Below are 16,095 nucleotides of genomic sequence, written 5' to 3'. Positions count from 1 at the left end.
GCAATTATTGTGTGACTTTCTTTTGTATAATATTTCCTATTCTTCATTGCTTCTGTGCGCTAGACTTAATCAAGTGTTGAAAAGTTTTTTTGCCCCAGGATTTAAGCTGCGCTGTTCAACTACCTTCGTTGAATGATAATAATAAAAAATATGTGTATAAAGAATGTTTTTTTCTTCTTCTTCTTCTTCTTCGTTTTGCAAACTAGAAACTACAGTTTATCATGGTAACAACATTTCCTTTTTGCGGCAAGTTTTGAAGCTTTTATCTCGCTGCCGCCCAAAGCATTTCTAGTGTGCAAAAGTGTAAGCAGAAGCCGAAGAGAGCAGAGGGGAAAAGTGCAAGGCGAAATGCCCAAAGCCCATAACTGTTTAAGCCTTTTGCGAGAGAGAGACAGAGAGAGAGAGAGAGAGCGACAGAAAGAGAGTTGAGAGCTGGGAGTCTGGCTCAGCCGGTGGCTTCTAATAGGCTTAACATGTTGAACCGTGCTGCTGGGAAAGCGCATTAGCAGACGGCGGGGACAAAAAATCGACAAAACGAGTGAAGCAAAAGGAAGAAAAATATTTGAAGCTTAAAGGCAAAACAATGTGAGTGTAGTAGTAGATGTAGCGGGAGCAAGGTAGAGGGGAAGAGAGCGTGTTGCAACGGGAAACCGACAACGACAACGACAACGAAAACGACGCGTGACTGATAACAAATTGTGGTGCTTATGCAGCATGTTTTTTTGGGGGGGTAGTCTGCGCGGGGGGAGGCAGACAGGGGAGGCGGTTGGTCGGCCAGTCAGCCGGCCGGCATGGAAACCGCCAACACACACAAACACACACATAAAATGGATGTGTCGAGTGTGCGCCAGGATACACAACACACCACGAGGAGGATGGCAACAAAACACACACACACACAGGTGCATGGCGAAGAAGAAGGGAGGCAGAGAGGGGGTGGGAGTGAGGGGGCGGAAGCTACGTGACACGCATGCCAAACGCAAGAAAAATCAATAATACAGCTGCTGCCTGCCGCACATTGCAGCACACACGAGTGACGAGCGAAACTGCGGAGACTGCGAGAAAGAGAGAGAGAGAGATGAAGCGAAAGAGAGAGAGCGAGCGAGTGGCAGATAAAAAGAAATACACTGAGCGAAAAAAAATGAAATTTAAAATGAGATTGACATTTAAATTATATTTATATTTGAAAATAAATGTATCTGTGCCTGCTTACATCAATAATAAACAAAATTGAATTGGTAATAAGAAAGAAATAAATAACTATTATTAATAAATAATTATTATTGTAATTAAAGATGAGACTGAGAAACTAAGAGATCACTCAGAAATAAAAAAAAATACAAAAATTGCCTATAATAAGTATTATTTAATAGAAAAACTCATATATGTAGTATTTACGATTAAAAAATTGACGCAACATTTCTAAAAATCTGAGTCAATTCATTTTGAGCTTGATTTTATTTTGTAGTTAAGTATTACAACTTTGTGCAGAGTGTACTACTTTATATATACTACTACTTTATATTAAGTATTTCTGAGGTTTGTTAGTTAGTAGTTATGAATAATACCGTACTTTTTTGCTTTTATTCCAAATGGGTAGCGGGTATCAAACAGTCGAGCACACTCATTCTTACTTGTTTTCTTTTCTTTCTGGTAAACTCGTTCACTGCTCATGATTCCAATAAAATGAAGTTTCATTTTTATTACGATAATCAAATTGAATTTGTAAAAATTAAGTAAAATTTGTCTTTTCCATTTTTATTACGAATATCAAATTAATGTGTAAAAATTATTTTTAATTTGTATTTTTAATTGTTATTATAAAACGCAAATTTCATTTTTAAATATCAGCTTAAATTTTTACTTTTAATTGTTATTATGAAAATCAAATCTAATAAGTATTTTTTAAAATTAAAAAAAAAAAGCTTGAATGATAAGAATTATTTGTGTTTTTTTGTATTATTGCAATTAAATTCATTAAATAATACTTATTTATTTATACTAATCTGTTAATCAAATTTAGTTTGTATTTTCAACAATCAAATTATTGTTTATACATTTTTTGTGCTTTTTGTTGTTTAAATAAAATGTAGTAATTAATACTTTTTCAATAAACTTCTTGTGTATTTGTTTTCTATTAAATGAAGTGTAAAAAGTGAATTCGTTATCAAATTCCCGACAAACTCGTATAAAATAGAATTGAAAATTCCAATAAATAAATAAATTTCTTGCAGTGTAGTTACTGCAAACTTCATCTGGGGTGAAGAGTGAAGCGTCTGCTTCTTTTACTTTTTCTACCGCTGCTGCTGTTGCTGCTGCTGTGGGCAATTGAGTAGCCGGAAAAAGACATTTGATTGATTTCAATTTGTGGCTTGACCCGTTTTTACAGCGGAAGGCTTATAAATGCTTAATGACCACACACACACACACACACAAAGTGGCAATCAGTCAGTCAGTTACTTGCATTATTAACAATGTGACACTGTGCTGGTCAATGGCGGAGAGTTGGGTGACCAAATAACTTGACTGCGATGCCATCAAATCGATTTATTGGCATTACATGCCATCAATTAGACATCAAGTGACCAATGAGTATGCTTGCTTAACTAATTGTGTCCTTTTTCGATCATTTTGTGAGAGAGGAAATGCAAAGTCTTGTGTTTTTGTGTTGCCTTTAAAAGCCAGCAATTTCAATTACTAGCACAATTACAATTAGAACACACACATGGACGCACAATTACGAGCACAATTTGCATAGCACGCCTTGTGCCAGGGTCACTTTGTTGAGTAAACAACAACAACAACAATAACAATAACAACAACAAGTCAGCATCTTCGTCAGCATCAGCATCGAGCGAGTTCATTGATTCTAATGATAGACTCTGCCCCATTAATAACCCATAATCATCATCATATTCATCAGCGAACGTCTCAAAAAAAGAACAAAATCGACCTAATTCCATGTTTTTACTCACAATCTGTGTCTGTGTATCTTTGTATCTTTCGCATCTTTATATCTTTATCTGTGCATCTGCATTTGACTATTTTTTCCAAGAACGCGTGCCAATTGTACGGCAATTACATTTATATGCAATTAGAGCGAAAAACTAGCTAAGTTCGTCAGTTTTGGCTTTGGCTTTGGCTTCCTTCTCTCTCTCTCTCTCTCTTTCTGTCTCTGTTCCTCCTGTTTTCCCGTTCTCAATCATGCATCATTAGTTTACGGTTCTCAATGGGGAGGCAGCAGCAGCAACGCCTGTTTACACTGGCCGCATTTCCACAGACAAGCTAACCCGTGTTTACTTAACAAAGTTCAAAAGCATTTGCGTCACACGAGGCGAGAGAGAGAGAGAGAGAGAGAGAGAGAAAATGGAAAAATGGGGAAATGCGAAATGCACAAAACGTTGCAGTTTATTGACCGCCTTCCCCGAAAAATTATTGATTTGGGGTCAAACTGTCAGATTGACCAGTGTAAACTCAACCTCAATTTGCAAATGCATCTCTCACAACAGACTCAGACTTATCAGCATTGCATTCTGAATTGCAAAGAGCATAGTAAATACATTTGAAGGGCATTTCGTATGCATTTCGAAAATATCTTCGAGATATTTCAATAATTGACTTTTAATGTGAATCAGTTTTGTATGATTAAAGCATCTTCATTTTACTTTTATAGCATAGATATCTTCGTTTCTTCGACTTTGATGAATTACTGAACAATTTTCTTTTGGTAGTTGATATTTCCAAGGAAGAATTTTTCAGTTTTTGGCTTAGATTTCTGATTGTTTAAATTTGAAAGTTTATTTATTTTTAAAATTTAATTTTTTTTAAATACCTTAAGTACTTGATTGTTAATTGGAATTGTTGTGAATTACCAATGAATCTTGATTTTATCTACTTTAATCGTTAGGAGTGATGTTTATCTTGTAATAATTTTGTAATTATTATTATTTTTTGACTAGATTTTTGTTTATTTATCTTTAAAGTGGTAATGAAAAATTTCATTTGAAAATTCTACTTTTTGAACTGCTTTAAATAACAGAGTTTCATTTTAAATCATTTTGAATTACCGAGGAATCTTGGTCCTTCTCCTTTATTCTCACACTCTTAGCGTTGATTTTCCAGTATTACTAGAAAAATGTTTATGGAAATCAAGAGACATTTAAATAACTGATATTTAATTTGAAGCATTTTTGAATGAAGAAAAAATGTTGATATTAATTGAATTTTGTATTATTGATTTGTCCTCTTTTTACTTTAAAATATTAAGGGAAAAAATCGTTTGGAAATCATTTTTATCAAACAGATATTTAAATAAGTGATATTTAAATTGAATACTTTTTATTTTAATTTTAATTTTCCGGCTTCTTTTAGTATAGATTTTTATTTAATTGACTTTAAAGTATTGGTGGAAAAGTTGGATTGGAAATTCTATTTTTTTTAAATGTCAAATTTTTGGAATTACACTAAAATCTCGATTTCTCTTTGCACACAGCAACAGCAAATGCATATTTAATGAAGTTTTGCAGCGCATTTGGGAGTCGAGCACGCTCGTCGCTTCTGCTCGTTTGGCTTACTATGCCAAGTGTATTTATGCACAACTTTAAAATGCATGACCGGAAACGTGTTGGCCACAAAATGGCGGCTCGGTGCGCGCATGCCTGTCCTGACCTGATCTAGGCCTGGTCTGTGTGTTTTGGGCTTGGGCTTGGACTCGTGTCGTAGTCATGGAATGTTAACTGCAATTCATTGAGGATAAGGCACACAGGTCAGGGATGCCGAAAAAAAAGGAGTACGGAAAACTTTTTTATTATGCATGTAGCTTGTGTGGCAAGCACACACACACACACTTCCATACACTTGCAACTATAAACAAACACAGACACACCCACACACATACAACGAGAGAGCGAGAGCGAGAAAGAGAGAGCGAGAGCGAGAGAGAGGAGATTATGTGCTGTGCCAGTTAAAGTTGGCTAGCAAACGAAGCGTGCAGCTTTGGGCAGCCCAGAAGGAGTCGAAGTCGGAGCAGGAGTCAGGGAATTGAGTAAATAGCTGCAAATGCAACGCTTGCATGCCACACATTGTGTATACGTATGCAGTTATGTGTGCCCAGGCACAGTGAAGCCTGCTTACAGACGAACATTACATGTTGATACTTTAGTGCAGTAAATTGCTTTGGCAACTAGATTTATAATTTAGAGTATTTACTTAGATCAGTTTAAGCAAGCCTTAAATAATATATGTTGATTGAATAACTCTAGATTTAAATTGTATAAGTTACATTAAATATGAATAAGCAAATACTATAAAAATATGAGAAAGAATTTAATGATTTATACGAATTCAACTCTAAACCAAATATAAATTTAGGCAGCAAGCACTTTTAAATTAAATTGAATACAATTTTTACCCACAAATTGAGAAAAATCGAATAACATTCGAATTTTATAATTCCTGATTGCCATCCGATAAAAATTGTTCAAGTTATTTAAGAAATACTTTCTGTATGCCAAACTACGCCTAATGTAATCGGATCTTTGTCTGCTTTGTCTGACCATTTAGTATATTTTGACATCTTTGGTATATTTTGAATATTTGTATATTTGTAGTACTTTATAGATGGATTTTAGAATTTTTGCTGCATATCATTTTTAATATTTTAACTCTAATTTTAGCTCTAACTAAAATGCAAATGTTATAAGCAATTGGTGAATATGAAATAAAAATTGTTTAAATATCTTCAGATTAAAATTGAATAAATTACTCATATGTTGTAAAACATTTTACAATTTAAAAAAAAAAGAAAAACAATGAATTGAACTAAAATACCAATGCCATAAACAAGAAATTAAAATGTTTTACCTTCTTCAAATTTAATAAAAATATATTTAAAAAGAATAAGAAAATGTAATATGAAATATGTTAAGAAATATTTGAAGAAGTTGGAAATGAATTAAAAGAATTAGCTTAGTTTGTAAAAATATGCCGAAATTTTCTATTGTTGCTGCTATCGAGTGTTTACTGTATGTGCAGCCAAACTGCTGCTTAATATTGATGCAGTTTAACGTAGGTCATGGAACTTTGTCGACTTCTCCCTCCCACTCTATCTCTCCCTCTCTATTTGTGACTCGCAATGAAAAATGCCAGCAAAAGGAAAAACTACTCAGGGCAAGTGAATCCTTGGCTTGTCCTCTGATGGCTTGAGGTTCTTTTTTTGGGCGTGTACTGCAGTCGTGACTGGTTGCAAATCCCAGACGAACAACGAACAAGGGAAAAGGGAGAAGGGAAAAGGGAAAAGGGAGAAGGGCGCCCTTGTTTTTTTTGTTGGTTGGTTGGTTTTTATTATTTTTGGCACAACTTCAATAGCAATTTTTGGCAAAAAGAAAAGTTTGAGCGCCATTTGATTGCAATTTGTCTGGAAGTATTTTTGCTGTTGTTGTTGTTGTTGTTCAGGGTATGATGAAATTTGCAGAAGATTTACGAGTAAAGTTCAATGATTTTGCTTGCCGCTTTTCTTCCTGTATGATTTCCTGCGCTTTTCTTTTTTCCGTGTAAATATTTGTTCAAATTTCTTATTGCACTCACCTCTTGTATCGTATTCTCTGGCTTTTTGGTTGACATATTGAGGAAACGCTCCTGCGATTGACAGAATTTCTCTGTCTTTTTATCAAACTTCTTTTTATTCTCCTTAACGCCACCGATTTGTTTCTTGCGAAAGTCCTCCAGCGATTCAATAATATGCTTATCGGCAAGCGTAAGCTAAAGGGAAATACAAAAAATACATGATTATACTTTAGTTTATATCTTTATAAATAGAGCTGAGCTAAGCTGAGCTGATTGCTTACCATTTTTTCGCGTTCATCTTCAATGGTGCCAATGATGGCACCGAAGCGCTTTAAGCTCTCACAGATGACGTTCTCGTCGTCGGTTTGTGCGGTGCCAATGCACTCAAAGTTGAAATCATTTAGCAGAATGGCCAACTGTTTCATGCGTGTGGAAAGTACTGCAAACAAAATAGGAAAGATGAACGATAAGTGTGAGTGCATTTCGGGGGCAAATCATAATGGATAAATGCTTTATTATTATACGATATTTATCTGATTAAAGCGAATTTAGTCTCTATACTTTTTATACCGGCCAAACGTAGAAGAGTATTATAACATTGCAGAAAATGTGTGTAACAGGCAGAAGGAGGCATCTCCGACCCTATAAAGTATATATATTCTTGATCAGCGTTAACAGACATGTCCGTCTGTCTGTCCGTCTGTCCGTACGGACACCTTGATCTCAGAGACTATAAGAAATAGAGCTCTAATTTTCTCATCAGCATTTGTTATGTTCGCAAGCAGATCGAGTTTGTTTCAAATTTTTTTCCACGCCCACTCCCGCCCCCGCAAATTGACAAAAATCGAATAACAAGCGTAATTTTAAAATAAGAAAATTTTGATCTAAACAAGTATAACTTTGGTATTTATGATTCCTGAGAATAGAAATGCGATCGGATAAAAATTGTAGATACTCAAAAAATACTGCAATCGGATTTGTTTGGCTTTTGGCTGGCAATTTGGAATTTCTTTCAACCTCTATGGTACAATATATTTTGAATATAGTACTGCATCGATATACTACTATATATGGCATTTGGTATATGTTAGTACTTTGTGGTATATTATTTGGTATATTTTTAAACTAATACCTGTTTTGCTTTTATTCAAAATGGGTAAAGGGTATCTCAGAGTCGAGCACACTTGCCTGTGGCTTTCTTACTTACTTTATTTACAAAATTCTTAAATCACATTAATTTATTCTTTTTTACTTTCTTCTTTTAATTTAAAGCACGTCTATTTGCGCATATTTATTTTATTATTATCATAACTGCAAAGTTTTTAATCATCAAAAAAAAAAATACAACAAAGTTTCTAATCATCAGAAATAGATAAAATATAACTAAATGCGTTGAAATAAAATAAAGTTGCAATATAGCAAAATGAAACACTTTAATATAAGATAAAGTGGCAATAAAATGAACATATTATTTTCTATTATTACTTCTAAGAAATAACTATTTTACTGTCTCATTAACTTCGCCTCTTTCCCCAACATTCCAATAAGGAAATTTTTCGCAATTTTCAGCTTTCTTTGTCTGTTTTATGTATGTGAATTGCGTTGTGCCTTAATAACTCCTTTTGGTGTTCCTCCGCTGCATCATTATCATATTCCTGTTGATTATTTGCTATCGACTTTCACTTTCTCTAATTACTCGCAGCATCGCTGCGTTTAGCGCTTTTCTCTTTCCCATCTTAATAATTGTGATATTTTTGGTTTTTTGCTTTTGCTTTTCATGCATGATCACTTCTTATCCTCTTTCGCAAATGAAGCTGATCGTTATGCAGGATTGTGCTTATCACACAGAGTCGAACAAAGATTTTATTATCGGAAGAGTCAGCTACTTGAATGGGTCATTAAACGCGTTGATAAGCCACACACAAACACACAAACACTAATCCATAAATCCAGCAATGTTATGTCTCAGGTCTCAGCGATTTGACGAGCATACCAATTTTTTAATAGCTTGTCTTTTGATTAAAAAGCATAAAAAAAAGTTTAATAAGCCATAAACCAAAATGAGTGGGCTGCAAAGCTCAGAATAGCTGCTGGTTTTTGTTTTGTGTCTTGTTTTTGTTTTTTGTTCCCCCTTTTTCTTCTTTACACCATATGCTTTGCTTTGCTTTACTCTTCTTTCGTGTCTTTTATCTATAAATCTATCGCTGGCTTTTGAAAACTTCTAAACTTTCTTATACCAATTCATTTTGTGGCCGATTTGTAGGTGAAAGTTTTATCGCTCGGAACATTTACGATATTAACAAAAAAAAAAGCCAAAAACAAAAACAAAAACGATTTCGAATTTGTATTGTTTTTGGAGATTCTTCATGCATTATTTATAAACATTAAATATATTAGATTATGTCTTCATAGCGATTATCATTTTAAACGATTGTTATTGTTGATCTCCCGCTCTTTTATCGTAATCGTAATCGCAATCGTTATCGGTATCGGTATCGCAAGTACAGCCAATGGCATTGCATTATCGTGTAAATCAATTCAAGGTCGTTGCAAATTACAACTGTAAATATGCACATTTCATTGTTAACCGCAAAAAAGTAACAACAATAATAGAACGGCAACAACAATTACATGTTGTATTTAAACAACTGTTGTTGGCAGCTCTCTAATTTTTGTTGTTGTGCTTCGCTCAGTGAAGCGTTGCGATTGTCATGCTTTTTAGACATATAAATATATACATATTGTATATAACAGATAGATAGACTTGACTTTTATGGCAAATATCTAGTATTTAACTAGAAAGGTAGCGATGACAGTTTGGAAAGTGCAAATAGAGCGGAGAGTTATGAGATAAACATTAGGTAAGACTGACTATTCCAAATACATATAGTAGTTTGTCTATTGATAGAAAGGCAGATGATGGAGAAATTAATTAAGCAGATTAATGCTAAATTTATAGCGAAGTCGAAGAAGAAAAATCCAATTAATTACATTCCTCGCTTCCAAGAAAATTGTTGATCAGATTGATTACTGACTGTTGCCAAATTCAGCGATCGATCTATTAACGATGTATAATCGTTGGCATGACTCTCAAAATATTTGCGCTTAAATGCGTCAGCGCATTTTCGAAATGATACTTTTACATTTGTTAGCGATTACTCAGAATCCCATATACTATATACAATACATTTTGTGGATACTAATTCGTTGGTAACGAATTTCGTAAGTCAAAACCATTTGATGATACGTTAATTATTCATTTGACATGCGTATGCTAAGTGGCTATTCGATTCAATTCGATTCGATTCGATTTTATAAGCATGTAAAAATACTTCATGTTGAACTTTTTAGAGGCATTCTTATTTCTGGTTGATATTATTAATCGATGTTATGAATACTTTTAATTGTCGAAATTGTTGCAATGTTTCTAAAAGATTACTTAATTGATTATTTCGCTTCTCTTTTCGGCTCTTTCTTTTCGTCTTTCTCTTCGGCACGTTGAATTCCAGAGAAGCTCAGAACTCAGACTCAGTCTCCACAACTTCAACTCCAACTCAAACTCTGACTTTTAAATTAGGTCAGACACACACACACACTTACACACTTACACACAGCCCACATATATTTACTTCCAGCCTTAAGTTGGAATCCAGATTTTAGCATACGCAACGACAGCATCCCAAAGAAGAAGAAAAAACTCAGTAAAAAAAACAACGCAAAGATTCTTTTGCCAAGCAAAAGAAACCAAATAAAATAAGTTAGGGTTGAACAACTAGAATGCACGACTTGGTAATACCCTGTGTGCATTGAATTGGGTATATAGAATAAACAAATTTCTTTCTATTTCCATTTCACTTTACTAAAAAGATTAAAATGTGGAAATGTTATTTAAAAGTTGAATTCGTGCTTAATTGGGGGTAGTGAGAAACATATACTATATATAGATAGCATCTAGTCGTGACAGATCTGTCGAGGCAGATATATATATTTAGTTGTCAAATATCGTCGCATCGTGTACTAACAACAAAGTTGTCAAGTTGTCAGCTTATCTCAACGCTTCTCATGCCATCAATTTGCTTTTAGCTACGAGCTAATCTGCTTACGAACAACTTAAACTCGATGTAACTGTCTGCTTATATAGTAAGGCATTAGATATATACTACGATGTATAGATGTAGTTACGATAAATGTATTTGTGAAATATGTGCAAAACACACTTGAAATAATGAGTAGAAAAATGTATTTTTTTCTCTAATTATTTTAAACATGTAAATGCCAGATTTTCGAAATATTTTAGCTTTGACTGTTTTAAGATTTGCTCACAAAGTAAAGTAAGTAAAGTAAAAATAACGAAACACTTGCTTACTTTGTATTACATTAATTAAATATCTTAAGTTTTAAGTGAAAATAAAGCATGAATTAACAAATAAATCGAAATTTCATATTTCATATCATAACTTTTAGAAATGTAAAGGACAAAATAAATAAATATAAAATGTATGAGCTAGATATCATATAAAGAACATTTCATATTCTATTTTCTTAAGAAAATAATGAAAAAATAAGCGCCACTTTTAGATATATATTTTTTCATAAAATAACTGATGCTTAAGAATATCAAAATGTAACGATTTTTATGACAATATTTTCTTTAAACACAGACTAAACATATTATAATTTAAGTTTCAGTACATTAGAAGACAACTAAAGTAAATAAGTTTTGAAACATCTTTTACCTTAAGCACAAGTTATTTAAGAAACAGAAGAATATACAAACTTGTTCTATTTTGAAGAGTTACGAAATTCATATATTAGAATAGTAGTAGAAAAATCATGAACTTTAATTTAATTTAATTTGTTTTTTAAGATTTACAGTCTTTAATTTATTATTCCTAACTATACGATTCTGTAAAGTTATTAACTAAATTTGAATCTTGGAAAGTGTTCGACATTAAATAAAATAAAGGAAAATAAATTGCATATTCCACAAAAGCATTCTTAAGCTTGCATCTACCCCATATTGACAGGCTTTCATAGGGTATGCAAAGGTTCCCAAGAACTCGTCGAAGAAATCAGTTGCTGTCGCAGTCGCAGTCGCAGTCTTAGTCTCAGTCGACGTCGCAGTCGCAGTCGGCGCGCATGCGCAGCTGGCGCATTGGTGTTGGCGTTGTGTCTGTTATTTGTTGTTGTTATTATGTGCAGCTGTTGTTGTTGTTTCTGCTTGCTTTTTTTGGCATGGTACAAATCTTTCGACATGGCTAAGGTCATTTCTCTTATTTTGGCCTACATTTTGCTTATATATTTTTGTTGGCGGGTTTTTTTTCGATGGCTCGCTCTTTTTTCTCTCTCTCTCTCTTCTTTTACTTTTTTTTGGATGCACGCTTCTGACTGTTCGCTTCGTTTATGGAAGTTTTATGACATCAGACAGCGTTGGACATGGATGGATGAGTCGCGGATCGCGTTCAACTGAACTGAGCTTGGCTGTTGCCAGGTTCTGGCTCTGATTAATTGCATAATTTCGGTTTAAATTACGCAAATCATACAGTGAAATTATTATTTATTTAAACAACACGCCCATCTAAACGAAATGCAATTTGTTACCCTCTGAACGATTCGCTATAATTGTGATTACAAAATGATTTGTAAAATGGATAAATCAATAATAAAATTACAAATTTATTTTATTTCTTTTTTTTTTATAATTGGTTTCTTTGAGTGTTTCCCCAATAATAATAATAAAAGAAAAGCAAAGTTGAAAGAAATTAAAAAATATATATTCCTTGATTTCCTTCTTCCTCGTTTTTTTTTTGTTTTATGCATTTATTGCCTCTGCCCATTAATTTCAGCGCATTTATTACACACACACAGACACAGTTTTGTATTTCTGGTCAGTTGAGATTCTCTTTGGGAGAAAGTCCGATCGTAATAAGAGTCGTATTTGTAATCGCGCATTCGTATATATTTAGTAATCGTAATCATATATTGCAATCGATTAGCTTGGCGAGCAATCACAACAACAGCAACAACAACAACAACAGCAACAATCAACGTAATTGTTATCGATTCGCTCGCATATCAACAATAATATTTAATTAACCATTTATAGCTGATGTAACACAACAACTAATTAACAGAATGTTTACGCAATCGATACTCCTCATCGTCGTATTACAGGGTATCATCTTTTCCAACATTATATTGCATTCTCGTTATCGCCCATTGGCAAATTGCACTTTGCTTATTTACGACACTGCTTGATTACAGGGTATTATTCATGTCAGACTCTGCTAAAGCTAAATGCAATTGCGAAGCTATTCCTGGAAATATTACGCATACGACCCACTTGATGGGACACTTGGCAAGTAAATGGCGATTAGCTGTGACGAAGAGCGAGTCTGCTGTCTAATTAGGCCAAACAACTTTAGCTTCAGCTTCAACTTCAGTTGGAATGCGCCAATGCATTAACTAAGTTGCATTTTCCTGCTTTTTGCTGCCCTTCTTCAATGCAAGTGACAATACTGATGTCAAGGTTTGTCTGTTTAGAGCATATAAAATGCAAGTCCTTAGGACTAGGATCTAGAAGTTCAAATTCAAAGCTATCAGGTATAGTTGAAGTTCCTTTTACAGTTTGTTTTTGGAATATAATACATTGAGATACCAAATACAACTTATGGTATAGTTTAGTATTTTTTTGGTATTTTATGTAATAGTTTAATTTTGAAATATAATACAACATTCCTATACCAAATGCAATTTATGGTATAGTTTAGTTTTTTTTTTTTGGTATTTTTAAGTAACAGTTTGATTTTCGAATACAATACTACATTGATATACCAAATACAACTTATGATACAGTTTAGTATTTTGTTGGTATTTTTAAGCAATAGTTTGATTTTGAAATATAATACTACATTCATATACCAAATACAATTTATGGTGTAGTTTAGTATTTTTTCGATATTTTGAAGTAACAGTTTGTTTTTGGAATATAATACTACATTCATATACCAAATACAACTTATGATATAGTTTAGTATTTTGTTGGTATTTTTAAGTAACCGTTTGTTTTTGGAATATAATACCAAATACAACTCATGGTATAGTTTAGTATTTTTTTCGGTATTTTGAAGTAAGAGTTTAATTTTGAAATATAATACTACATTCATATACCAAATGCAATTTATGGTATAGTTTAGTTTTTTTTTTTGTATTTTTTTTGTATTTTTAAGTAACAGTTTGATTTTCGAATACAATACTACATTAATATACCAAATACAACTTATGATATAGTTTAGTATTTTTTGGTATTTTTAAGTAACCTTTTGTTTTTGGAATATAATACTACATTGATATACCAAATACAACATATGGTATAGTTTAGTATTTTTTCGGTATTTTTTTAAGTAACTGCCATCTAAATAACTCAAGTTTGTGAGTTGATATCAATTACTTTACCCTTTGTTGGCATGGACTAAGAAAGAATTTGTTCGATATGTCTATTAAGTATTAATTGCTATATAAATAACTTTTTAAGAAATTAATAGCAATTACTTTACATTTTGTTGACAATGTATTTATACACATAGTAATTGCTTAATTTATTTTTATTATACTTTTTAAATGCTTCCCAAACCAAGTTTAAAGTAATTAAGTGAAACTACAATAAAATATATATTTATTTATTTATACGCTTCCCCCATAAATGCTTCCTCAGTTTCATGTTTTTTATGTCTGTTCATTAATGATGGCGCATAAAGTTGACAAAAGCAAACAAGCACTATCCTCTGATTAGTACCTCGTTTAACTGCCGCGACTAGCACGAGAAAAGAAGTGCACTTACAATTTTTTGTTTATGTTATGCCATGATTTATTTAAGCAAATTTGCAGCAAAGTGAATTTGCCACTAAATGCAATGGTGCCGCTAAGCGAAAAGTCGCCATTAAATGAGTTATGAGTGTATAACATTTTGTTTGTGCCACGCTTTTATATTAAGTTTTTATGATATGTGCATTGTTATGTAAGAAAATGTGTTGCCGCTAAGTGAAAATTTGCTGTTAAGCGAGTAATGCATGCATAAAATTCAAGTTTAAAGCAATATTTCAACGAAATCTAACAATCTTCCACAGAGTAGACCCAAACTACAAAAAAGATCTAGCCTAGCTACCCGTTTAGCTTGTATTTCTAGGGTATATTTAAATGTAATTTAATTGCCTTTGCGACTGCGATTGTGATTGTGTTGCACATTTGATTATAGTTTGCACTTAGCGTTATGAAACTGATTAATCATCCCATGCTGTTGACTGTCGCTGTCGCTGTCGAGTGTGCGTGTGTGTGTGTGTGTGTGTGTTGGCCAATTAGACACACACCTGTATGTGTTTGTGTGTGTAGTCGAGCTAATTGTATTAGTCAAGTGGCGCACAGCTTTCAAAGCTGAAGCTCAAGTTGAAGCTGAATCTGAAGCTGAAGTTGATGTTTGAGTTGAGTTTGAAGTTGAAGTTGTGTAGTTGAAGTTACTGCTTGCCTCTTGCCTCCTCTCTTTCTCCTTCTTTACCCCTTTTTACTGTGCATTACGCGCACTTTGCTTATTTTGTTGTTGATTTTCATTTCTTTGCTTTACTTGTTTTTTTTTTTTGTTTATTTTTGCTTTGCTTTCTCGGCTCCTTTAGGTTTATTTTGTTGTGTTGTTGTTGTTATTTGCGGCTGCTTAACGCATCGCTGCGTCGTCGTCGTCGTCGCCGTCTCTGTCGACGTCGTCTGATAAACCGTTAGCCAGCCTCTGCTGCTGCTGCTTCAGCTGTGGCTGTTGCTGTTGCTGCGTAGTCGTTGCGAAAGTGCAACCCGCCCTCGGGCTAAGCCCAACTTTCTGCAACGTCAGCCAAGTCCAACGTCAACCGTCATTGTCATTTGTCAAACGCGCCACGCGGCGTTTTATGGAATGCACACTAACACACACACACACACACACACACGCATACACATACACATACACACTCGTATTCGTGTTGCACACAATGCATCATGCAACAACAACAACAACAACGTCATAAAAGAAGAAAATAAGAGAGCGAACCCTAAAAAAAAGCATAAAGCGCAGAGTATGTTACGTATACGACTAGTTGATACCCTGCAAGGAGTATTTTAATAACTAAATGCTACTCGACTCATCTCTTTTCATATTTTATTGTATCAATATTCATTTATTATGTTGAACGTAATTTTTAATGGTGTATTTATTTTTGATTAATTTATTTCACTTTTTATTTGATTTATTATGAATTTATAAAAACTACGAATCCAAAAAGAGTTCAGAATTTAGTTACTAATTCATTAAAAATATTTGATAATCTTTCACTTTATAAGCATGAAACTAATTAAAATTCTTTTCATTTAATACATTATTGTTTAGGTTTAGGTTAAATAGATTTCTGCTGCATTTATTATAGTAAATTTTATGCATCTTCAATGTTTTAGCATGCATACAAATTCATTTAGGAATATTAGCGAAGATGATGAGCTTCAAACTATTGCATT

At 33.3% G+C, this 16,095-nt stretch overlaps 1 protein-coding gene across 3 annotated transcripts in view; it reads right to left on the bottom strand.

The window, feature by feature from the left end:
• The window catches only part of LOC133848352 (rho GTPase-activating protein Graf), an 80,078-nt gene that overhangs the window by 14,808 nt on the left and 49,175 nt on the right, over positions 1-16,095 (bottom strand). For all 3 annotated transcript variants that reach the window (XM_062283870.1, XM_062283867.1, XM_062283869.1), the window contains exons 3-4: positions 6,846-7,003; positions 6,586-6,759 (exon numbers count right to left, since the gene is read on the bottom strand). In XM_062283870.1, the coding sequence (XP_062139854.1) occupies positions 6,586-6,759; positions 6,846-7,003 (332 nt within the window). The remainder of the gene's footprint in view (positions 1-6,585; positions 6,760-6,845; positions 7,004-16,095) is intronic.

This window comes from Drosophila sulfurigaster, chromosome X (assembly GCF_023558435.1).
Source record: "Drosophila sulfurigaster albostrigata strain 15112-1811.04 chromosome X, ASM2355843v2, whole genome shotgun sequence".
Taxonomy (NCBI): domain Eukaryota; kingdom Metazoa; phylum Arthropoda; class Insecta; order Diptera; family Drosophilidae; genus Drosophila; species Drosophila sulfurigaster.
This window is presented reverse-complemented; position numbering and strand designations above follow the sequence as displayed.